The sequence below is a fragment of the Anomalospiza imberbis genome, chromosome 4 (genome assembly GCF_031753505.1).
Source record: "Anomalospiza imberbis isolate Cuckoo-Finch-1a 21T00152 chromosome 4, ASM3175350v1, whole genome shotgun sequence".
NCBI lineage: Eukaryota > Metazoa > Chordata > Aves > Passeriformes > Viduidae > Anomalospiza > Anomalospiza imberbis.
In genome coordinates this window covers 17,112,701-17,139,357 of record NC_089684.1, presented here as the reverse complement: position 1 = coordinate 17,139,357, position 26,657 = coordinate 17,112,701, and the positions used below count along the sequence as shown (strand labels likewise).

General features: G+C 37.5%; 1 protein-coding gene across 10 annotated transcripts in view; it reads right to left on the bottom strand.

The window, feature by feature from the left end:
• FBXW7 (F-box and WD repeat domain containing 7) overlaps positions 1 to 26,657 on the bottom strand; it is a 176,940-nt gene that overhangs the window by 93,368 nt on the left and 56,915 nt on the right. For all 10 annotated transcript variants that reach the window (XR_010998101.1, XM_068187280.1, XM_068187282.1 and 7 more), the window contains exon 2: positions 6,762 to 7,319. Coding sequence is in view for 9 of the 10 variants with exons in the window: in XM_068187287.1 (XP_068043388.1) it covers positions 6,762 to 7,319 (558 nt within the window). In the remaining variant the exon portion in view is untranslated. The remainder of the gene's footprint in view (positions 1 to 6,761; positions 7,320 to 26,657) is intronic.

Genomic DNA, 26,657 nt, shown 5'->3' with positions numbered 1-26,657 from the left:
TTCAGAACTGAAGAGATGGGTATTTAAGCTCCAAGGGACAGGCTTTCCTGTGGTACATCCTCTTCCAGCTCCACCCAAATCAATCCAGATTATCTGTTGTATCGTCTCTCCCTCCACTCTCGCATGTCAATAAGCAATCAAGGAGAGGCACTCCTGAACAGCACCATTGCTTACACACACTCTCTCTTGTGACTTACAGCCAAATGGAGAGTATGGTGTCAAGTATGGTAGAAGATGCTGCAATCAAAGTACTGGTTTTACATGAAAATTAAACTGCTTCTCAGCCTTTACCACTGCTGTTTATAACATATGTTATGTATTAAATGTATCCATTAAAAAAAATATTATTACCTTTAGTAATGAAGCAAACGCTAAAATATGACAGCTTCTGAAAGGGTATCAAAGTGTTTTTTGTGGTTGTAGATGCAACTATACAATAATTTTTCATCTTCATTTTACCTAATCTGTTTCCTTGGAAGCTCTGCTAACCAACAAAACAATCACAACCCACAATTCTGCAGCAAGCAAACCTGCATCAGAAGAGGAGACTAGTGAAGTTATTGGAGGGTTCTGCACACACGAATGCCTGACCCCTTATGAGAAGTCACCCTCACAATCCAGATAGCTAACACAGAAGTAACATCTCACATTCATAGAACCAAATTTGCTAAATTGTATGACAGCCTCAACAGAAGAAAAGGAAATAAATGTTTAAGTAAATTGCAAAGATTCATGTTGAACAGTGCCTGTTGCCCAGAAGGATAAAGCATCTCACATAATTGGGCTCAAACACTCCTTCAGAAATCCCTCCCTACAAGCAGAGCGGACAAAAGTGTTTTCTGAAACCTCGAGCAGGAATGGCTATGCACCAGCTAACAATCTTCCTGCTCCACCTGCACACTTGGATTTTAAAATTCAGGTCCTTACATAACACATTTCCTCCTGTTAGTCTGATATCAAGTGGCTATTTTGCCTACACCATAGAAATCTGTGACAATACTTGCTTGAAATAATGCAGATAATGCTTTCCATGAATTCATGTGTTTAATTTTTTTTTAAAGTGGGTATTTCCTAACTGAGGTGGCTTCAACATTAGAGATATTTAACATCAAAATTATTATGTAATGTTGAATTTTAGATAAATAAAAACTAATTGAAAAAAGTTAAATTCGTAGGAGGTTGCATACAAGTGATCATGACTCTTTTCCCCACAAAATCAATTCCCTTCAGAGATGAATGAACCCATAAATTACTGTAGCTGTTTAGACACAATTTCTAAAATAATCAGGAAGCAATGCTCCTGTAAATATAAAAAGTTTGCAGCAGTTGAAGAAAAACAATTCATCTTAATGGGAACCAAAAACATAATTAAAAACAAAATATTTAAGTATATTGAAGACGTTAATATTTAAAAACTATGAAACTGAGTTACAGGAGCAGTTATGCAAAGAAAGACAAAAAAAATAGAACAAGTTAAAGATTGTATGTATTATGATCAAAATATTTTTAAGCATCAGAACAATCAAAATATTTCAGAAATATGAAATAAATCTATAGATTTACAGGAAAAAAAACTTGGAAAAGTAAACAGAGTACAACCTAGATAACTCTGTGGTGAAACCCAGGTGTCAGTACAAGAGAAAATAATGCACTGGTTGTCATAAAATAGGATTATAGCATTAATGACATTTTCTTTCACAAAATCATGCTGGTATCACCTCTGTCATAAACACCAATTTTGATAAACATAAAATATTGCCGGCATGATATATCTGCTAATACTACAATTTCAAGAGCATGAGCACCAGTAGACAATTTAAATCTCAAGTTAGCAAGATTGATAATTTACATGAGCTATTTCACAGTGATGGCAACTGCTAGTAATACATTCTTGTCCTTGCATTGCAACAGAATCCCACATGTATAGGGATAAAAGAATTTAAATGCAGTTGCTATGAAATATGGGATGTAAGAGTATTTGTTTGCTTATGCTGTGGTTAATTGTTACCCAACAGAACTCAATTAATACAAAGTCATCACAGAGCACTGGAAATGGATGCCACAAATACAATGCAATCAGTGAAGAATCAGCATCAAGAACATGTTTTTGTCAGACTGCTATATATATTTACTTAGCTCTCTTGTGCTATTTAGTATTTTTAAAACAGATATGGGAACATTTGACAAGACACAGATCAACTGAAGCAAAAATTAACAAACAGTAAAGAACCTGACATGTGAGAAAACTCCGGTCACTTTAATACAACTGAGCATTAGTTCTGTAGGTACAAAGGACACAGGCCAACCTTACAGAACAGAAAGCTCTCTGAAGAAGACTTGTATCAGATTAGACAAATCAGTCAAACATGAAATCCCAATGCATGGAGTTATTTGATATATCAATAGGCAAATACATTGCATAAACAAATTTTAACTGTCTTTGTTACAGCTGCTACTTTGTTTTAACTGCAGTTCTGATATCATAGAATCATTTATGTTGGAAAAGGTCTCTTAAGATCATCAAGTTCAACCATTAATCTAACACTACTACAAGTCAGACACTAAAGCATGTGCCTAAGTGCTACATCTACATGTCTTTTAAATACCTCCAAGGATGTTAACTCAACCTTCTCCCTGAGGAGCCTGTTCCAGTGTCTGACAACCCTTTCCTGCAAGGAGTGTATCCTAAGATACAATCTAAATCTCCCCTAGTGCAACTTCAGGCCAATTCCTCTTGTTTTACCACTTGTTACCTGGGAGAAGAGCCCAACCTTCACCTGGCTACACCCTCCTTTCAGGTATTTGTAGAGGGTGATAAGGTCTCTCCTGAGCCTCCTCTGGGCTAAACAACTCCAGCTCCCATAGCTGCTCCTCATAGGACCTGTTCTCTGGACCCTTTACCAGCTCCACTGCCCTTCTCTGGACTCGCTCCAGCCCCTCAAAGTCCTTCCTGTATTAAGAGGCCCAGAACTGGACCCAGGATTTGAGGTGGCCTCACCAGTGTGAGTACAGGAGGATGATCACTGCCCTGGTCCTGTTGGCCACACAATTGCTGATCCAGGCTAGGATGCATTTGGCCTTCTTGGCCACTTGGGCACACGCTGGCTCATGTTCAGCTGCTCTCCAGCAGCACCCCCAGGTCCTTTTCTGCTGTGCAGATTTCCAGCCACTCAGCCCAAGCCTGTAGCACTGCATGTGGCTGATGTGAGCCAAGAGCAGGATCTGGCATTTGGCCTTGTTAAGCCTCATATACTTGGCCTTGGCCCATCAATCCAGCCTGTCCAGATCCCTCTATGGAGCCTTCCTACCCTCCAGCAGATCAACACTCCTAACCAACTTGATGTCACCTGCAAATTCACTGAGGGTGCACTCAATCCCCTCATTCAGATTGTTGATCAAGATATAAAGACATCTGTAATTCAAGAGAAATTTTCCAATACCAAAGTGCTCAGAGAAGTATCATAACAAGAACAAAAAATAGAAAAATATGGCTAAAGAACACACTGTCCTTATTATTTACATTTAAGAGATCTTTCAGGGAAGAACTTGATTGCTTAATGTATGGGGAGAAAAAAACACATTTGTTAAACAGCTCTTCAATACAACATGAAAATAAAACAAAATTGTAATAGAAAAATTCAGACAACAGGAAGAAGGCAGAGTAAAGGTGAAATTTAAACACTGATGATAACTAACAAACTATTAAACTAGGCTTGAGAGAGATTTGCCCTGCTGCAGAGTTTCCTGTTTTCAAAAAGTGACATTTTTCAAAAAATAAGCTTTAGCTTGCACAGAAGTCAATACAGACCAGCCTAATATTTTATGCAAGAAATCATAGAAGGTGACCACAAGGATCCTTCTGGATTCCTGTGTGGTAGTGGTGAATGCAATGAAGTCCCCCCTGAACCACCAGCCTTCTCATTTCAAGTGCCCATGCCCTTTACTCATAACATTTTCACAATATTATGGCAGCAATTATACCAGTTATTTGCACAGAGCAGTATTATGAGGCAAATATTTTTATATGTTTTATATGTATCTATTAGAACACAGCATGCTTGCTGCTACTAAAGTGACAAGCAGCAAACACAAGCAGGGTACACTGTGGTATTAAGGGGGAAATATGACATTTCCTTCCTTAGCCACACAGGATTCTGCAGGTCAACAAACAAAAAGTCAGATTAGAGAAAGACTTTATTCAGTAGCTTATGAGGAAAGGAAGAAAAAGTAAAAGGACAAAGAACAGAGATATTAAAAAAATTAAGATGAGCTGCACAACACCTACAGTAGTAGCAGTTGCTATTTTGTTCAGTCTCACTATTATCTCTTGGTATTTGGTAGTGGTGAAAGTGTGCTGCCCATATGTACAAGCAGAATAAACTGTTTTGCATCAGGAATGATTCTCAGGAGCCAGGTTTACATCTGACACACGGACATGAAGTAGGGCATTCAGCCATCACTGCCTGTAATGGTGGCACAAAGCAAGTTTCACAGAGTACAGCACACAGCAAGGTAATTCAGCCAGAGTTATGAGAACTGTAATTGACTGCAAACACTGAGAAACGTGTCTGAAAAGCTAAAAATAAGTCCACCAGGTTCAAGTCTTCTAGAATTACTCCATCCTCAACAGGTAGAAGCAGAAATCACTTGTAAATATAGCTAACAAGTCTACTAACACTCCCTTTTCTTCTCAAAAGCAGCATATTAATTACTCATGTTTATTTTTACTCTGGTAATACATTCATGCTCTCACAGATTTATTTCCACAACACTTTGTAACACAGAATGTGTTCCTCTGGTTAAATATTGGTTTGTTAATGAATTGGTAACATTAATGTTTCATGTTGTCAGTTCTAATGTGTAACCATCGTGCTGAGCAGTGCCAGCTCAAGCAGCTTTCTAACCTGTGCTGATACTTCAGGCACACAGTTGAAACTTCCTAAAACAGAGCTGCACCATGAAAAAAAACCAAATATGGTTTGCTACCTGACTGCCCAACAATCCTTGCAGAAGCACAGCCTGGGGACGGAGCACAAACAAAAATGGCCAGCACTGCATCGAATATGCAGAGCAACTATCGGAACACACAGAAATTTTGCATCTGTACAAAGATCTTTCAGACATCTTCCTTCAGGCTACACTGGCTTGTTTCAGTTCATGTCAAATATGCCTCAAGAAAAGAAAGAAAAAGCTACATTCACAACTGAATTCAATAAAAAAGCTTCAGAACTGGCCACCACTGAAAATTATGCTCTGCTCTGTCTGTACATAATTTGAGTATAGTTACTTACAAAGCACTTCAACAAGTTTCCAATTCAGAGACTTAAAAACATAATTTTGAGTATAATAATTTCCTACATTAATTATTGTCCATACTGGATGCAAGTTGTTACATGATACTCAGTAAAACATACTAAATACATGAAAACCAATGTGTTGAAATAAAACCAAGGATTTCAGCAGTAAAATTCAATTCAATTATATGAAATAAGACAGTTTTTCATTCCAAATTAGAAAGCATATACTTCAGTACCCTAAGAGTAGAATTATAAATATAAAATTATGTTAAAACTCATGTGAAAACATTACAACTTTTCAAAAATAAAATATGCTAGCTGAGATACTGTAAATATGGAATTGCATACTATTGTTATGAACAAAAAACATCGCTGTAGATTCCAGAAGCAAATATTCACCCTATTTACCTGTTCAGGTGCATCTTCAAGACTGATTATCCATCTCTATACATTTATGCTCATAGTCAACCCATTAACTTATGTTAGCTGACTTGTGGTTTCATTTTACATCAGGTTTTAATAATTTTTTTTTAAGTAAATTCAAAAGTCTGAGGAGGTTTTGTTTTTTGAAAGGTGAGAGGAGGCTAGGTGTTTTATTAACAATTAATGAGTAAGAAAAAGAAATCAGTCCATAGACTTAGGAAGAACATTCTCCCAGAAGAACACTGGCCTGCTCCTCTTTCTTACTAGTCAATATCACTGCTTTCATTATTTTGCTGCTCCTAAGAGTTAATGGAATTCCTCCTTCCCAAAGAACTTGGAAAATATAGTGAACTACAAATGTACACTGCAGCCAATAACCCAGTAACTTCTCTTTAATCTAAAATGTTAGGTGATATAAGTGGAAATAAAAGTATGAAGATTAATTTCCAGATTCTTATTGCAAATCTGAAGTTTTCAACAACAAGCACACAGGTTCAAGGTCCTCACAAGCAGGATACAATAAGACATTATGTAATGAATTCATAACTGAATGACTGGCAATTCCACATTTTTTAACCTGTATTTTGTTAAGGAACTCAGCAGACCAGCAGGAAGAACTTCATGTTTCTATAATATTCCACCCTATCTTTTCATTATAATGTTTTCACCTAACTGAACCAGATCTTGTCTGAGAACACAACACGGGTACGATTGCTTACCTTCCCTTCTAGCCCACTTGGAGAAGGAAAATCGCATAAATAATGCCAGGAGGGTCTTATGCAAAAATATTTGTAAAGAAACATCTTGGTATTTTGACCATAGTCATCAGAATACTATCCCTTAAAATATATAGGGGTATTTGCTCATGTCAAATGCATGTGAATATTTTTATTATTAACAGCTAACATAAATCCTTCACTGTAAGCTCTTTAGGAAATAAAATGTTTGCTTCATTGTAAAACTTTAGCTTGTGCTAAATATGCCTTTTTTTTTTCCAAAATCTAAAGTTAATGAGGATTAAGAGCACGAAAAAATTCTCACCTTTGTCTTCATGTAGAATGGCGATGACTGGTGAATGGGCAAGTCCATGAGGCTATTGGAATTTGTGACACTATTACTGTTAGCATGTTCATCTTCTCTACTGCTGTCATCAGACTGATCAAAATCATCACTGTCCTGGTCCATTTCCTCCTCCTCTTCCACCTCCTCCTCTTGATCACCAGCATGTTCATCGTCATCTTCCTCTTGGTTACAAGTGGAATCTTCATCCACTGTAATAAGTCTATTATTATTTTCTTCTAACTGCTCCTGCTGAGACTCATGCCTGTCATCAAATCCAGGTTCTTCTCCTCCTATCTCCCCATTCCTTCCAATGTGTTGCTCCTCTTGTTGTCGTCTTTGCTGCTGCTCCTCCTCTTCTACGACCCGATTCATCTGCTCCTCATCTACTTGGCTTGAGGAAGCATTACCTCGAAGAGATCCACCAGTTCGTCGCCTCTTGCTGCCCACAGAGAGCAGTTCCTGATTCATTTCCAAAAGCCAGCTTGCTACTTCTTGGACCTTGGCTAGGCTATCTGAAGATGCAAATGCTTTCACATTCTAGGGAGATAAAGAAAAAGTGGAAAATTACAAATGTTACTTTTTTTATTAGATAAAGCAGTAAAAACCTATTTAATTGCATTATTCCTGGCAACTAAAAACTTCCAGAAAACAAGGAATAATTTCTACTTGATACACAACTAGAAAAACAAAACAAAACAAAAAAAACTTCAGGCAACTTTCTAGCAAGAGAATTACTTGTTCTGTTAAACAGTCTGATCGTAGTCTCTCTAAGCACCAGATTCAGCAAAATTTACAAGAACTAGTTGCCCTTCTAGAGAATACACAAGACTTATTAACATTCATGTTCACAGAAGATATAAATATGCAATATTACTTGCAAAAAATTGTGCACAGATCATTTCAAATGGCATTTATTTTCCCTCTCATTTGATTACAGACTTTGTATATTATTCAAAAAAACAAACTGCTTTTGGTCTTATGCATTAAGAGCAGCATATTTTCAGATATAATTGAAAGGTTCATTTCTTGTTATTCTAATTTCCTTTTAGATTAATAAAGAAGAAAATACCCATTAAAGAATACAGCCTTATCACTGACAAGTCTTAAGCTGGTCAGAGACATGCCCAGGGGTCAAAAGCAGACATCACTAGGCAACCTGTGTGGCCCAGAAATGGCACATACCTCACCTGGAAAAAAAATTACTGTTAGTAGTTATGGGGATTTTTGAAGAAGTAGTAAAGTTCTCCAAAGCTAAGAAGCTACAATAATTGTTAAATGAGTCTCTAAGATGTTAAAAAAGGCCAAAATTAGGTCCATTTTAATAGAAACTGAAAAATACTAATGCAATTTCCAAATTACTCATGCATTCAGCTACCCATGTGCCTCCAAGCAACATATAAGAACAGGGGGCTATAACACAGACTAATTCATGATTGAATTTGCTATCAGATTTCCAGCTCTATAGCCTTTGAGGCTGGCACATCCAGACTCTGGTTTCAAGCAATGTGTTGAATAGATGAATTCAGACACACCTCAACAAGCAGTCAGACCCACAGGCTCTGAAAGCAGTATATGAAAGCGTGTGCAGAGAGAAATTAGCTTTGCCATTGTGTATAGAGCCACTGTCCTTGGGAGCCCACAGCCCAACTCACACTCAGCAGGCCACACCGTGAGAGAGAGATTCAGAAAGAACACCGCAAATACTGCATGGGAGCACAACTCCTGAGTCTCCTTGGAGTAGAGCAGTAAAGGACATTTCCATGAGTATTTCAGCACAGGATGATAATCTCTGAACCTCCCCCACCACCACCATCACCCCCTCCTTTTTCTTAACTCACCTATCTCTTATAGTTTTTTGTTTGTTCAGTTGGTTTTTTAAGAAAAAACTAGGGCCTTGTATGATGGACAGAGAGTATATAAATCCCAATTTTGCTCCATGACATTTGCAAAAACATCCACCTTTTTGGTTAATAGGGAACAAAGTACCAGAAACCATAGCTGTACTGTAATTTTCAGTGTGTTGTACCATAAAAGGCACAGAAACACATTTACAGGTGTTCTTCCACTCTTTCTCTGAGGAGGATTCATAGCTGGGATTCTGCACTTCTCTACACCTTTCTTCCTTAGGGAAACACTACTTACATCCCAGAGACAGGGTTCTCACTTCTCCACATAACTACCCAGGTGATGATTCCTCCAAATAAAACCTTATAAGATCAGTCACTGAAATATGTGTTCAAAGAAAGCACCCATTAAGTTCCAATCAGTGAATGAGAAGCTAACACTAAAAGACAATTAAACACCACACATTCAATGGAAGGATGCAGACACTGTGCTGACTCTTGATTTTTCCATGGGAAAAAGGCTTTAGAACACTTGGGTGCATGTGACCCAAACCAGAAGCTAATGTCTGTGTTTTTATATTCAAGTGGTAGCAAAAGCAAATGGCTTTATTTTTCTGTGTTCAGTAAGGAGCATTTAAGAAAGATGCCATGAACAGTGCATTCTAAGAGAAATGTTTTCACCTAACATATTTCCCCAAAGCTCAGAAACCTTAGCATGTGGGAGTGATGTTTAATAACAACATTTCACCAAAAGTCAAATTTAGATGCATATATCATCTGATGGTAATACAACTTACATATCAGGCTTGCTACATCGTTTGGGCATTGTGAACAAAACAATACTACACCTTATTTTCTCAACTTGGAAAGTTGAAGCACTAAATAATGTAAAAATCAGTAGTTAAAAAAAAAAGCTGAACAAAAGGTTTACATCTTCTCAATCTAGAAATTCTAGTTTCCACCACAAATGTTTCTCTAAGTAGCCATGGGTGTAGCTTAAAAGTTTAATTGCATTTTTTCTGTATCAGCAGCATTATATATGCAATTACTGGTTTAGTATGCACTTAATAAAACTGCAAATGCTGCATTTGTTTCAATAATTTAATATATACTTCCAATTTGTATCTTTAAGCAACCAACATAAAAGGTCAGCTTTGAAACATTAAAGTAATCAAATGCAAGAATACGGTAAATGTTTAAGTGACAAAAATATCACTGTTGTTACTGTTATTATACCCAAATGAAATTCCAGCCAATTAAAAATGTACACTAGTAGTAGTATATATTTTTAATTATTCCTACATTTTTGAGTGACCATCAGTTCATGAAATTAGCTTTAGTCGTTAGTGGTTTCTATTTTACTTTGCATTTGCATGAATAAACTCAATTTGTTTTTTCAAGAAGCCTGTAAAATACATTATCAAAATTTAATTACAAGCAGTGCTACATCAGAAATCATCAGTATGCAGAGAGGTGATGCATTTGCTAGAGAACAGATGGATGTACATTATCTGAGAGATTTGAAACATTAAAGCTGCCTTCTGTCATGTAAGTGCTTTCAGAATTAACTACTGTCAGCTAATACACAAGATAGAATAATTTCCATATATATGGTAGATAGGAATAAGAAAGAAATATTATTTTGCAGAAAGAAGTATATTTACAAATCAACTTCCAGAGAACTGAAATCATATGTTTTCAGCTAGTACAGTGTCTCTTTCATTTATACAGTCAGAAACCAAAACTACTCAAACCAACTGAGAACCAGAAGAACAACTGAGGAAAGCTGTTGGTTTTCCTACCTATCTCAGACCACAAAGATCTTTTTTCAGACAGACACCAAAACAGCAGTGTAAGTGGCAAGACTCTGCATAAACATGCAAAACTCATTAAACTTGGTCAATGAATATAACTTGGCAATTCCCAGGTAAGTTTCTTAATACTTGCATTGTATGGGAAAACAAAATGCAAGAAATGCCTAAGGAAAATGGAAGTCTCCAGACTGATGTAGTAAACTCAGAGCTGATGAAGGCATCCCACACCCCTAATGAAGACTGCATGCAGCCCCCACCTCTATTGAACACTAAATGCTGTTTAAGTGTAATTCTTCAGCTTTATCCATTACATTTTCACAGAAGTTAGATTATAAAAATAAATATGAACAACAGTTGCTCAGAACAAGAAATGCCAAGCAATACTAAAAAATTAAAGGGAAAACTGCTCAGGGTTATCTGCCACAACAGGTTGCATTCTGTACTGCGAGGATGACTTCACTTCCTTCTTTACTGCTGAAGTATTTTTATCCTGCTAATATAGATAAAAATGTCATTTTTAACCTATAAACCCCTAGGTTCCCATAACATGGGAAAATGAAATTTCCATCAGTACTGCTTGGTTTTATACTTGAAACTATGAAGAAAAAAGAAAATGAGGTGGATGTAGAGAGGTAGAGGTTAGGGAGTGGTGGGGTTTGGTTTTTAACAAAATATAAGAGATTGTGAAAACGTTTTAAAGAATTATCTTGGAAGTTAATGTATTAGACTGACTTGGAGACTAACCTAAGTATCATGACAGCATTTAGTGAAAAGCAGTATAGCTACAGACACAACATGATTTATGGCCACTGGACGCTCCTAGAACAAATCTTTTGTGAATACAGATTTAGTAGACAAAGACAATTGAACTAAAACAAAAACTTCTGTAGATATTTGACTAAATCTTAACACTGTAATATATCTGAGCTTTTTATTGCGTTATTTAACTGTGCAATACTGAATTGAGGTAAATAGAAAGCAAAATAGGGACATCCCACCCAAGCAAAGATCTCCTAAGATCTCAACATCCAAATTTATCTTCTGAAAAAGAAGTATAAGGTCCTTATAAGCACACTGTGCCCAAGAACAACACCGGTGCATTGGTCCTCACAAGCAAGCAGTGCAGCACTGTAGGGGCAGCAGTGCCCATAGGATACCAGCTCTGGGGAGAGGAAGTGATTTATTCCCAGACCCTCCCCAAACCCTAAAATGACCCTCACCATTGGAGCACACCTTCTGCGTTAGTTTCACCCAGAAGGTGTTGTGGGACAGCCATGCTTCAACTCATTCTATAGGGAAGCAGGTGTGGACAATCAGGAATTAAGCTTTAAAAGGTGTACTTGATCCAAGCCCAAGCTACCACACAAGTGCAAATACATCTAACAAGCCAGGCCTCTAAGGCCTGCTAAGCCCATTTGAAAAAACATGCATGAGAAGGGGATTCACATGCAGCATCAAGCAGGTATAAATAAATAACAGAGTTAACACTGAGACTGTGGACCATGTTTTACCAAAGAAAAATATGTATTTGAGTTATGGCCATGATAGCAAATGTTGCAAAACACTACAAGCAAGACACATACGTGATGTGTTTAGGAAAACAGTTAATATATTGGTCTGAATACTGGCTACACGGTTTGTATATGGGAAGGAATTTGAACAATATCTGAGTAACAGACCAAAGCAGCCAACATGCAATAACTGAAATACAAAAATCAAATGAAGAATCTACACCTTCATTTACAGGTTATGGTAGAGGACAATTATTCTCATACAAGGACTTCATGAAGTTAAGATAATTCAGATAAAGGCACAAATATAACAGAAGTTATGAGCTTTAAATGAAAGTTCCAGAATAATTTTGCTGTGCTATAAACGACAGCAAACATGATCATAGTAATGGAGTCACAAAACTGCGTTGAATACATTGCATAGATGAAGAAAACAAAAAACCTTCTGTATTTCATCAGTACATGTTGATTAGAACAAGACTACAATAGAGATTTACAAACTTTCAAGAGGTTTTCTTCAAAATAAAATACATCATAAACAATTAACTCATTCTAAAAGAACACATGCTTTTTCTAAGAGTGATAAACTATTCTTCCAAACATATACACACCTCAAATCTCTCAGTTAACTCTATTATTTACTGCTCTGTGCTCCAGAACAAAATAGCAGCCAAAAAGATTCTCTGCTCCTGCTTTACTATTAATTAACCTCCCAGCAAAGCTCTGACAACCCTTAATAGAGCAGCACATGCAATGTTTCATTGTATTAGAAATTATCCTGCTCTTTTTTCATTATCTCAGTATACTTTAACCATTGATTAATGTAGTTTTTTCAGTGCAAAGTGGTCAAAGCAACATACATTAAATCAAAGTGCTCCTCTAATTACTTACTTATGCCAAACAAATTTGACAGCAAACAAAAAAATAGATTTAGTACTCATTAAATTTAAAAAATACCACAATTAAAGTTTCCTGTTTAAATTTAATTATGTACAGCTGTATTTAACCTTCTGAGCCAGTTTTAATTATCTCCCTCTCTACTGAAATTCAAGCCCAACTTTCCATCTACCTGCTGAAGCTTTTCATCGAGACCTAGTGTCCTGACCTCTCCTGAATGTTTCTGAACAGACACTTCCAGGTTTCCTACCACACATGGTCTCTGCCTCCTCTTCACCTTCTTCTATTTAACCCCACAATCCTATTTCAAATGACTTTACCCCTTCTCTCTCTATTTCACCATCCAACTTACTCTTTTCTTCCAGGACTGCCTGTGAACATGGCTCCCTCTCTAATCCCATGCCTCAATTTCCCAACCCCCTTTAGCCTCCAATTCTACTTTACAGTTTCAGAGACTTTGCTTTATTTCAAACCATTCCCCACAGAAAACAAAGGGATTTATTTAAAAGAGAGACAATATCTGATAATACATGGGTAGTGAGGGCATGATAGAACCATGTCCCTTGCTATCAGTTATGGGCACAAACACACAGAAACCATTAAAAAGAAAACTTTGCTTTAATTCTGGGAATTAAAGACCTATCACATAATCCTACCCTCTTCTGGCACAAATACATAAAGTGTTTAACAAGTGATTAATTGTGAAATAGCACACAAAACCCACTAGAAAATGAGAATACAAAAAGCAGTTTTGAAAATGAGAAAATGCTACAAGAATTTATATCTACTTAGCAGTATTTAGACTAAGTGGTTTGATAAAGAAATATCAGAGGTAGAAGAGTAATGAACAGACCTTTCATAACCAAGAGTTGAAGAAACAGTCTGAGCTACAAGCAGTCACATTCTTTAGATTATGATAAAGTATGTATGATCATACAACCACCTACAAGGTTCAGGCACACACATACACAGAACTTGGATATATTATAGTTCATGTGGATTCCACAGATTCTCTTTGCAATAGCAAGAGAAGCATCAAATCTTAATGCTTTAAACCAAAGGCCTTTTCTTCCCTCTTTGTGCATTCTCAACACAAGGGCTGCTCTGGCTAAAAGAGGGGATAATCTGAATTGAAGTCACAGCAGTTTTTAATGCTCTAGCACAAAGAATCATGCTATAAAATTTATTAATACAGACTTGATGTCCATATTAAAGCAATCACCATATAAGAGGAAGAGAGAAACTAGGGGATTTTTCTTTCTACAAACACATGTTCTTAAGTAATTCATGGGCTTAATTCTCATATTTGAAGTGTTTCAAAACATGCCTGCATTCTCCTTGTTTCAAAAAGAAAGCAAATAATCACAGCAAATAATCAGTGAATAATGCCTTTACATAAGTTCTGCTTTTACCTCAAAATTTGACACAAGAGAAAATGAGAATTACAATGCTGTAGCAAGGATGTGGTGGAGATAAGAGGGAAACGTGAAAGTGACCGATGAGGAAAATGTTGAAAGCCTCCATCACACAGTAATAAGAAAATGCATTTAAAAAAACAAACAAACAAACAAAAAACAACCAACAATGTAAAGTTCTTTTCCTCAAAGCCATCTCCTAACTGACAAGTTATTAACACACCAGTACAGTATTATTGTAGAAGTGGGGAGCTTAGGCCACTTTATCAGGAACACTGTCCATAGTTCTTAGCTCCATGAAAGGGAAGGCTAACAACAAAAGTACAAAAGTTACTCCTTAATTTTAATTTTGCATTGTTATGTTTTCATCAAGAACAGTGACTAGATATAATGTAGAATAAATTCACTTGCATTCTTTGGAAGATATTGTGGGAGGCAACAATTCGCAATAGGAGGAGATCTGTATTATCACCAATCTTGCTGTGTTCATATAAATAATTATGGTATTTTTAGTATTTATATTAGTAATGACTGTTATGCAGAAGATGGCTGGTTTGTCTTTTCACTGAAAACTCTTTAAAGAAGAAGGATTAAGCTGTAAAATGTGACAATTAACTATCATGTGGAACTAATGAAAGGCTTCTCTCCCCTTTTCCTCAGAAAAGGAAAAGCAGAAAAAAAAAGTCTTGAGTAATTTAAAGGGTGCCAAATTTTCCAGCAACTATTAAAAACAAAACAAGCAAATCCTCCATAAAATCCTTCATGCTGCCACTCAATATGAAGCAGTGATTATTTTTCCATTGAAAGGACTGCTAAGGTATAAAAGTTAAGGACCCAATTTTCAACTGCATTGTCTTAACCTTTCCACTTTAACAACTTTACCATTACTTGGGTTCTTATACTAAAATTTTTACCTCTCCAAATTAAAACCCTTACCTGAATAACTAATTAATACCTGCTTATTGGTTTCCCCATGAATTAGATTACTACAAGAAGCCTACACTACTACTGCTAGAGATACAGCAGAAGTATTCTTGTTTGCTCAGTTTAGAACAGCCAGTTAATATTTCAGCACTGTGTAAACTACTCTTTCTGTGCATAATAACAAGGAAGAGTTTCTTGCCAAAAGCAAACATTAGATCACACTTAAAACAACATAAACAGAGTATCTTTAGATACATTACTTGAGAACCATGTGGGCTGAAGAACTCTCAGTTTAGAAAACTAGGCAGGCAGTTTCTTACACACCCTTCAAATTTAAAGATGCTGTGGTATACCTACTTAGCAAAGGCTAGAGATGTATCACCAGAATCATCTGAACTCTTCCATGATAGATACCCATGTAATAAAGGATTTCTTTACAAAAAAGGATCATGAATCCTCTTACAGTGCAAAAGGAGACTAAGCACTCCTTAAAACTTCACAGGTTTGGATAATTTTGGGTTTGAATTCAACCTTCATTTCAAAAAGTAAGTGAAGTTTGTGGGTCTGTGGTAGTTGTGAGGGGCTTTCCAAGCTGACCTGACATCTCCACAGTACTGCTATGCATTCTGTTCTATTTTCTCATGCCTTTCTGTCCCCAGACTAGACTATCTATATTCCCTATAAAAGGAGTCCTTAGGGTCAGTTTTACAGCATCAACTCCACTGCATACAAGAACCTCCTCAGCTGCCCAGATCAAAAACTGCTTAGGATAGTTTTATAAAGCCTTTCATCCATAGGAAAAGAGTCTGAGGAGCAATGAGGATGACCCTTTGGTCTTCCAGTAGAGAACTTTGGTTAAGCTGTGCTGGAGTGTTATTGTGTTATGGAAAAACTCTTCTGAGTTAACACATATTAAGCCATAGGTACTAACACATGGAACCAGAAATCTCAACTATGAAGTCTAGGACTATCATTCAGTAACATTTATTTTATGTAAACAGGCAATGTGATTGTTATGCGGAAACAACTCCATTCTTCCCAACTGCCTATGTGAACAAGGATTTTATCCAGTAGATGAGAAGCAAGATCCAGTCACTAAATGCTGAAATGAGAAAAATACAAATTGAATTAACTATGAGGATAATTACTCACTGTAATAGCTCACTAGGAAGATAGTAAATTCATCACCACTCTAAGTCTTAAATTAGAAATATACTCCATCTTAGTTTAACACATACATTCAACAACTGCAGAACATGCAGCACAAGTGCAGCTACCAAGGCATGGTGAGTTGCCTGCCTCTCCCTGAGAATATACACAAATGAGAGCTGTTGTCACCTCCTCTCTGTTCCTCCAGTGACACAGAGACAAAATGTATGACCAAACTGCTGATAAAACTCTGCCTAGTTTCAGTGCAGACTTATTTCACAACTACTAGACTTAACACATCGGCTACTCTTGCATGGCCTAAACATAATTTTTTCTTCAGCATCCATAACACTGATGGGCCCTGGGGCTGGGATGCATTTCCAGTGGGAAAACCTTAGCAGTACAGTATGCTGAAGCACTTTACATATCCATTCACACAGACTGTCACCTCGCCTGGTGCTGCTTCGCAAAGTTGCGTCGTAAGAGCAATACATGAGAAACTTCCAAGCAGAGCTGCTCATTATTAATGCAAACTATTCTGAAGGCAAAAGCAAAACAGCATTTGGCAGCAAGATCACTGCCATTAAGATGTTTGCCTGCAAACCTCAAAATGATTTCTGAAGTACCCAACTGACTTCTCTGTCTCAGTCTCTTTCCTGTCCACTAATCATAACAGTAATTTTGGGTACATTTCCTGAAATTATAGGTTTTACTAATATGAGTTGTAATTTTACCAGATGGCTGGCGTCAGCTTCTGGCAAAATGGTAACGTGATTTCTTGGACTAAAGCTACAACTCAAATGTTGCTGAAATGAAGCACAAACAAGCAGACACACAGAAGAGCAGAGACATCAAAAAAACAAAAAAAGTGAAGTAGAACACAAGGCACAAAAGATGGACCAAAAAAGGTCATCTTTAACTGAAATGGGCTAATGAGCCTTGAGAACAAATAGCAGCTAAATTTAGTCAAATTTAAAATTAATTTAGTTATATGAAAACCAGAGGAAGGGCAGGAAATTAACACCAAGTACCAAATTGTCCCCTACATCAGAGCTGTTTGAGAAAAGAGTCCTCTAATATGGAACAACAACACACAAATGATGGCAACATATATACCCTTTACACTGAAAGACCATCTAGTGGTTAAAAAGAAGATGACAGTGGAATTAAAGCTGAGAAAAGTGAGAATCAAGAGCTGTGACTACTATTAAAGAACATTTTCCTCAAGCTTTTGCATCAGACTAACCTCCTAGAAATTACTATAAGGTTATAGTAAAAATTAGGAATATTCTACTAATACCAAATAACCTTCCCTTCTTTTGAACTTTACACTTTTTTATATTATTCTAAGCAAGATGACAAGAGAATTAAACATCCAAGTCTTTCCAAGTTATCAACAATATATTTTACCTCAAGATCCACAACTGACAATGCTTATTTCAGGCTACTGCCCAAAATTTTTTATTTTCATTTCCTGTTTCAGTTGCCTATTCTTTAAAAAAAGACTGAAGGACAAGGCCAAGAATATCCTAGGTACATTAGGAAAAGCATTGCCAGCAGAGGAAGGGAGGTGGTTCTGCCCCTCTTCTTAGCCCTGGTGAGGCCACCTGGAGTGTTGTATCCAGTTCTGGGCTCCTCAGGACAAGAGAGACATGGAGCTCCTGGAGCAGGTTCAGTGGAAGGCAACAAAGAAGATGAAGAGACTGGAGCATGTCTCTTATGAGGAAAGGCTGAGAGACCTGAGCCTGTTCAGCCTCGAGAAGAGAAGACTGAGAGGGAACCTCATCAATGTCTGTCAGTATCTGCAGGGAGGGTGTCAAGAGGATGGATCCGGGTTCTTCCCAGTGGTGCCAAGCAATAGGACAAGAGGCAGTGGGCAGAACGTGATGCACAGGAAGTTCCATCTGAACACAAGGAAGAACTTTACTGTGCAGTGACTGCACACCAGAATGGATGGTCCAGAAGGGTTGTGGAGTCTCCCTCACCATGTGCTCTGGGATGATACTGCTTGAGCAGAGAGGTTAGACCACATGATCCACTGTGGTCTGTTCCAATCTGACCCGTTATCTGATTCAGCTATCATGCAGTCTTATATGCTAGGGAAAAAAAAATTCTATCAGTACTGTTAAAGCAAATTGGAGTAAAAGGCTGTAACCTAAGTCAGAGAAAGGTGTTTCTTGTTTGTGTTTAAGTCACCAGTTATAAACGAAATTTCTGAGATAAGAGAAGGTAGCTGGGGTCAGACTGGGGTAGTGCAAGCAACACAAGATATAAACACTGGTGTATTTTACCATTTTGATGTGAAAAACTACAGTTCAGCCTTATTCCTACGAGGTTGCTCTAAAAGAACAAGGAGCAATATATATTTTATGAAGAAAGCCTATCTGTCTGCAGTCGCAATTCATATCTTATAAAATGTTCAGCTGTGAACATTATATCAGATTTTTCCAGTATCCACTGAGCAATACTCTCTCCATTCTGAATGCTGTATTTTCAAAGATGAACTCCAAATTATGTACTTTCTTCCAGAGCTAGTCAATAAAACATGTTAAACGCCTTTGCATCAACGTCTGATAAGGAAGATCCTTTGATCTGCACTTCTCTACTTTTACAAGAAATACAAAGAGAGACATACAGGCAGCATTTACCAGACTTGCTGAAATATGCTAATACATAGGTTTACCTGCATTTTCAGCATCTTCATCAGTAGAAAGACATTAGTAAAACAAGGTCACGTACTACCAGAACACAGCAAAACCCATTCCCTTTTCTAGTGTCTAATTTAAAGCAAAAAAAAAAAAAAAAAATCCAAACCAATTACAGTCTCCACATGGTATTAAAAAAACAGAAAATGCCTTCTCATTAACCTCACATCTCCAGAACACTGCCTAGTGCACATTGGTTCCTAAGTGTTATGTTCTCTGTGTCACAGAGAAGCTTTATGGCACTAGATTTAAAATCTGACCTTGCAGAACAACAAGGCACTTGCTGACAAACAGCATGAGTGACTGCCAGGTTTGAAGGAAGATGATATCCCAGCCTGTCTAAAAGAATCTGGCCCTGGCCCAAACAGACTCTTAGCAGGCTCCACTGGAGAAATGGAAATGGTTGCAATTATTGTTATTGATTTAATGCCCTTAAAATGGCTCTCTGAGAATCTTATTTCAGTAACTGATTAAGCAGTATGATTCAGCAGCAGGGCATCTGCTAACAACCTACAGAAACACCGACTTCTTTGCTCAAACTATTTCTGGGACCAGGAAAGTAAGGTTTGGTATTTGCATGTCCAGAGGTAGATAAGAATGTAAGGCGGCCTACAATATTTATATCAGGCAGGCATTCAAACCTTCCTTCCAATTCTACAAAGCCATCAACTCTAATATCCCGTTTTTGCTCTACAACAGTTCCCTAGTAGGAAAGGTGATGTGATTACAAGCGGTAAAGAGAGCCGTGTTCAATGCAGTAAAGCACTGACCATGTATGCAGTTAGCAAATAAATTATGTACCTGAACTACCAAATAAAAGAGACACTGGTACAGACAAATAGAAACAATCTTAAAACTAGAAACTGGGATCATAATTTGAGTAGATGAAAAACAGGTTAGAGATTTTTTTTCAGTGATTAATGTTATTTAAGATACTGTTACTGCTCTGCCACAGAATATTTTCTGTGCAGCTTCACCAAAATAAACTGTCCCCCCTTTACCCATTCCAGAAAAAAATACTCAAATCAATTGTATCTCACCAATTTCCTCTAACGTACATGGTGTTGTTGGCACTGGGTTAAGAATGACAGATATGAACTGTTTGAAGACAGATCTTACACCTTTCCAGCAGAGGTGGGTAATGATTAGGGACCAATTAACATCTTATACCACTGCAAAATAAACACCTACCTAACTTGAAGCTGTACTCTTCAGTAAAAGCAAGGCATGCTCTACTGCTAGCATTTTGACTACTGTCAGGAGTCTCACCAACCCACCAGTTCAGCACAGCTGGCATAATTTCTCATGCCTATGTGGAAAGAGGCATGCAGAGCTAAGACAGTTTCTTCCCAACAACGAGCCCACAACAGCAGCTGCAAAGTGGAACAGTCCCCCACATCACTGCCTTGATCCACCTTTACTGCAGGCTAATTTTTGTTCCTGATTTTTCAAGACTCCTGTAGGTGAAGAGCAGTCTCTATCTCTCCCAGACAGTGCTAAACAGCATCAGCTGTACCGATCAAACACAGACTGCACCACTCCCCATCCAAACCTGGTGCCTGCCCTCGCTGCTACATCAGGTGTGTCGTGCTTCACAAAGGTCATTTGCCATGCCACACAGCTGCCTTCTGGATATTGGAGACCAGCATATTTTGGAAGCAAGTAGATAGTTGCTCAGGTCCTAATGAAGTACTAATATTCAGAAGGATAAATTTGCTAGATTTCCGGTAATAGGTGGAAATCCAAAGCAGCTGAGATGGTACAATCTGTGAGACAAAATGGTGGATCTCCTAAGTGCCACATGAACCCACACCAGGCAAGGGAAAAGTCAAATCTCATTGACAACAGAGCTCTGGATGCAGTGAACACACACAAGGTACATTGTTGGATTGATTGTTTATTTTCTAACCTAGAAAAGCTGTTAAAAAAAACAAAATTTGTAAAATAACTGATTTAATTCAAATTTTGAGGCCATTATCCAGATTATTCAGAATGTTGTTTTATCACTACTATGTAAGAGTGATGTGTGAAACAGTCCAGCTGCAAACAGTTGCATTTCACTCCAACTGTTTCTACTGATAGAACGCCAAATTGGATGACTTTCTGAATAATGCATTGGTTGTTGATAGCAAGAGCACCATTGAAAACAGGGCATTTATATTTGTTCTTACTGGAAAACCTGGCTGATTAGGTTATGTTCTATGACATAGCTTGAAGCCTGCAAAATGGACCTTACCGTAACTTTCTCACTGAAGCAGCCCAAAAAGGCTTTTAGTAACTGTAAGGCTTTCTCACTAATAGTTCAATTTTTCAAAAGATCTAGTCTTCCACTGAGGAAAACAGAATATAGTACAGGCAATGTGAAGTTCAAGTCATCCCTCACAGCCTTCAGGTCAATGTGTATTTTAATTTTTCTTATGATCTTCACATGGGCTTCCATGGTCTCAGATGCATGGATGATTAGCAAATGGTACCATTCTGTCCAAAGTTTAGAAGTCACTTTTTAGTCACCAAGACATAGGACTCAGCTACTAGATCAGTTGAAGCAATGATTAGGTATGACGTATAAAACGTTACAAAAAATACAGCTGAACTTTTTAAGGTATTTACATTTTCATTCCAATCATCTGAACACCCGGGAAATACCTAGCCTACCAATTTTCTTTCTTTCTTCAGTAAGAATCCTGGAAAGAAACTAGGCTCTAAGAAATGCTTTCATTTCCTGGTGAATTCCTCATAGATTTTAATCAAAGCCTAGCAAGAACATATTTTCTACTCACAATAGTGCAGGGTTTATGTACTAAAATCCATTCCCACAGAGCTCATAGCCATTCTCTCAGGTATTGCAGTCAACACGGAGTAATGGCACCAATGAGGTCTTCAGATCTGCACTTACTCCTCAGGCATTGGTGAGATCAAGGATATGTTTCCAAGATATCATCACAGGTGGGCATTGACCCAAAACCTCCAACTCTTTTAGGCCCTTCTGGTATATTTTTTCAATATGTTAAACAACTACTTTGACACTGGAAGTACCAACTGTTTCAGGAACATGGCTGTTCTCAGCAGGAGCTCCCGCACCCAGTGTTCACTTCTCTGTTGAAGAACTGACCATTTAAAAATACTGATCAGCGTAAATTTATTGTAGTTCTTTTTGGAACTTCTGGCCCAAAGCCAGCTTTCATAGACTGCCCAGCTAGTCTTGCATTCCTTGATTTTTGAGTCTCAGGGGTGGGGGGAGAGAGCAAAGAAATCCTGCTGCACATCTGACTTAGAGTTGAAACTGTCACAGAGAGCAACATCTGCCACTCCCAGCTCTAGGGCTCACCAGAAAAAAAAAATCTGAAATCAAAAGATTTGGATCCGTTTTAAAGGACTTGCTATAAGCAGACAGGAGGTCACAACCTAAAAGTCTCATCCCAAGTCCATTCAGTCCCAGGTGATAACTTTACATATTCCAGAGACTTTTTCTGAGGAGTCCTAACATCTGGAAAATGTTCAGCTCATGGTAGCAGGACAGCAGGCTGGGCATTACTGGGTCCGTCACTGGTGAAGGAACAGAGATTGGATGATGAGTGCTCCATCATCAAAATTCCAACATGGAAGTAATTAGCAGCTCAGATGCAGGCACCATCCATCAGTGACAAATGGTTGACTTAGTAGAGATCACATCACCAGCCTCAAAAAAGCATGACATTTCTATGGGTTTGCATGGAAATTCTCTTAGTTATGCAACAGAGAAAAATGGAAGAAAGCTTCAGCAGACTTTCTAGTAGGACTTTCTTAAAATACAAAAAAAAAAAAATCAACTTCAGAAGCCTGACAGCAGTTTTTTAACAGATATTTTTGAAAAATTTAGTTGGTCTTTCTCCTTTGTAGTTGTGTGTACTCAGTTCCAGTGGCAACTGAAATATTAGTTGAACTTATTATACCTAGAGATATATGAGAACTAAAACCAGCAGCATAGGGAAACCCTAGATCATTGAATTAGATAACATTGCAACAAAGCAGTCATATATTAAGTTTAAAATAGGTAAGGACTAGCAGCTAATAGAAAACAAGCACTCAGCAAGCACGCCAGCATGCTTATTCTGCACAAGATTTATTTTGCTTTCAAAGCACACTTCCTGACACATTAAAATAAGCTATTTAAAGGGACTTCTGGAAAGAACAGGACTGTAGAGATACCGGCATATACTCTTCCTGAGGCACAGGCTCAGCCTCCCACACCCAGCCTGCTTATCCCTGCATCCAACCAGATCTCCTGGCATACCCGCACACATAAGCATCACTAATCCGCTTCAGTCAGAATTAGCCAGGTTAGCTTACAAGTTTAAAGTCTCAGCTAAGCAGATTTGTTTTACCTGAAATAGATTAGGAAGCACTCACAAGAGCAGTTCCACACACAGATTAGAGGACAACAATCTACTTCACAGGCACAGGGCAGGCAGCATGGAGCCGCAACTGAACCTGAACTCAATGCCCACTATGGTCAAATCACATTCACCTGAGAAAGCAGCAACAGCTCACTTCAGATTCATGCTCTGTTCTGTTCCACAGTTTCCCCATGTTGACTAAATGCACCAAAAGTCAGCCACGGGTCTCAGTCATAGTCTTAGAAAACAGCTGGCATCTACAGCCTACAAAGTTTTAGACATAACACACATCTCAGAAATGCTAAGTACCTTACAAGTGATATGTAGAAATGAACTACTAGTACTTCCCTTATTTAGTCAGATAACAAGCTGTAAACACAATTAAAATATTTAATATTTTCCAAGCAAAACTTTTTTTTTTGTTGTTATTTTCGTCATGAGAAACATAAGAGGAAAAGAGCACTGGTCAACTGGAATTGCCAGAAAGATCCTATCTCACTACTACAATTCATGGGCTTCCTGCTTCTTTAGCAGACACTTTCATAAGTGAACATCCTGAGAAAGCTCATTAGGACAGATAATTTCAAGGGAGAAGAAAAGTTCATGTCTATTTGCAGATGGCAAATTTACCACAGAATTTACTAGCTGGACAGAGTGCTTTGCTCCCAGTTTTACTCTCAATTCTAAAAAGGGGTTTTGCTGTTGTTATTGGATTTTTTAAATTTCTTTAAGTTGTTCCAATAACCTCAGAAATTTAACAAAATATAAAACAAGTCTGCAAATACACTGAAAGTATAAGGTATCATCAATCCCATCATCAGTGGGTTCAAGGAGATGTGTTGTGCAAGGGCAAATGCATTCCACAACTGGAACTATAAAAAAGGGTCTTTCTAAAGGTAAATGTTTTAATGTTTTCTACCACTACATTGCTTTCACATGTGCCTGCTTCTGTTCTGCCACCACTTCTTGTTATTCATGTCTCCAAGAAGGTCTGAGTGAAAAATTTTTGCTCTAGCATTTTTTATCTACAAGAAGAAAGCAAAGCAATCAGGGATAGCCTGAGATGCAGACATGTGGAGAGAACATCTCCACTATTCAGGCTGATGACAGAACTTGGAGCAGGCTTCAAGGAATGGAACATCATCAAGAACATTCCTACCTTTTTGGTTTGTTTGGGGTTTTGGTGTTTATCTTTTAATTTATTTTCTTGGATTTGGTTTTTGTTCTTTTTTAGCAGATCATAGATGCATGGAAGAGCTATGAAGGTAAAAGAATTAGGAATTTTTATCTATAAACTACAATACTATTGTTCAGGAGCACATACTGCTCTTACCAAATCCTCATCAATAAGCAACAAAAGATCATAGCTGAAACAGATGAACAGCTGAACGTAGAAACAGCTACAGACTTACAATATTTGCAGATGTGATAATAAAGTAGAAGAAATAAAATGCCAACTGAATCTCTTCTGTTCTGGTAGCAACGGTGCCATACACTATTTCAAGAGTGACTTGGAATCATCCAGCCATTGACACAAAACTCTCAAAAATCAACACTTGCAGATAATGTGTTCATTTGTATTTTATAAAATACTTATAAAAGTTTACAAGATGCAACAAGAGTCCAAAATACCTGGAGAGAAGTTTATTTGTTTTGAAAAGCATCTGCAGCTGGATTTGAGCACTCAATTATTTGGTCCTGCAGAGACCACATACTCAATGACTGTATATTTCAGTAGTAATGAACAACAGCAGGGATAGTGAAAGATGGTAACAAAGAAGTCTGTAAAAGCTCCACCTTCTCTCTTAAAAGAAAACCCAAAGAAAGAATGACGTATTTTCCTAACATATGAAAAAAGGCTGTAGGAAATTATTCTACTCCTCCTTGTTCACATATTACCTCTATCCTTTTCACTATACTTTCCCCATGACTGAAATGCTCAGTGCTGCTCTGCCTCAGTGCATTTCTGAAAGTCTATTCAAGTCTTTTGGATCTGCAGAAGTAAAACAGCCCCAGATTTTGTTTTTTAATATGCACATGATCACCTCCAAATTAGTTACCAGTAACCTTCATACCCAGTAATAAACATGAAATCCAAAGGACGTGCTTTTGTTTGTCCTTCATAGGAAAAGTCATTTCTCCAAGTAAATGTTTGACAAATATCAACCAGGATCTCTCACTATCAATACATGTGTTCCTTTCCAGAAGGAATGAGCCAAGCGGCTCTGGTACAGTGGAGTCCATCATTTATACTGTCTAAATATCAGTATTTGCTCAACAGAATTCACAAATCTCAAACCAAGGACAGAAGATATATATTTAGCTGCTTGCAATGCAATTGATATGATGCTTTTTAGCTCACCCACTACTGTTTTAGAAAATTAGAAGCAGCAACACAGGAAAGTGGGAGTAGATGAGATTGCAGAAAAATTGTGCTTTGAAAAGAAATTGCAAGGTGAAGTTAGAAGCTATGTATCACAACAGAGAATATTCCCAGTACATGTGGCAGCGTAAAACTAGAAGTGAACTAAGAATAAGGAGATAGGAAGGGGAAAAACGTGAAACACAGAATAAATTATACAGTGTAAGGTCTTAGAGGAATTATAGATAATTCATTACTAGATACAGAGTAAACAGGATCAGATCTGTTCAGCGCCTGTAGGAAAGAAAGTGCATTATTGATTTACTGTATTATGCAAGGCTTGGAGAAAGACGACGACTCAGGAGTAAGTGTTCCAGCATATCAATTTTTATATTTAGTAACAGCTGAAACAAGCAGAAATGGACACTTCATAACATTAGTATTTGGTTGTTTATGCTTCAAGATAAATTGGCTTTGTGCACCAAGAAGAGGAAAACTGTCATAAAGGCCAAGAACTCAATTCCTTAATTTAATAATATTTAAAGCTTCTCTAACAATAGAGATGGAGTCCAAGAAGAATTGTCTTTGCAGCCTACCACCAACATTGTTAGGACAAGAAATACATAAAGGAAACGAACAAGATGTTAATCCAGTCAGCCAGTGAAGCTCACTAACCAGACTAACTAATATCTAAAGTAGCTGAAGCGTTTATAAGGAATTATTTTCAAAAAGTGTTCATCTCTCTAAATCCCTTTTATTTGACATACCCAACACAAGCTGGTGTAAATTTGTATATGATCCTGAAATGTACAGGTTGCTGAAGACCAATTCAAGTTTCACACAATGTAAAAGTTACAGAAGTCTATTTACCTTTGCAT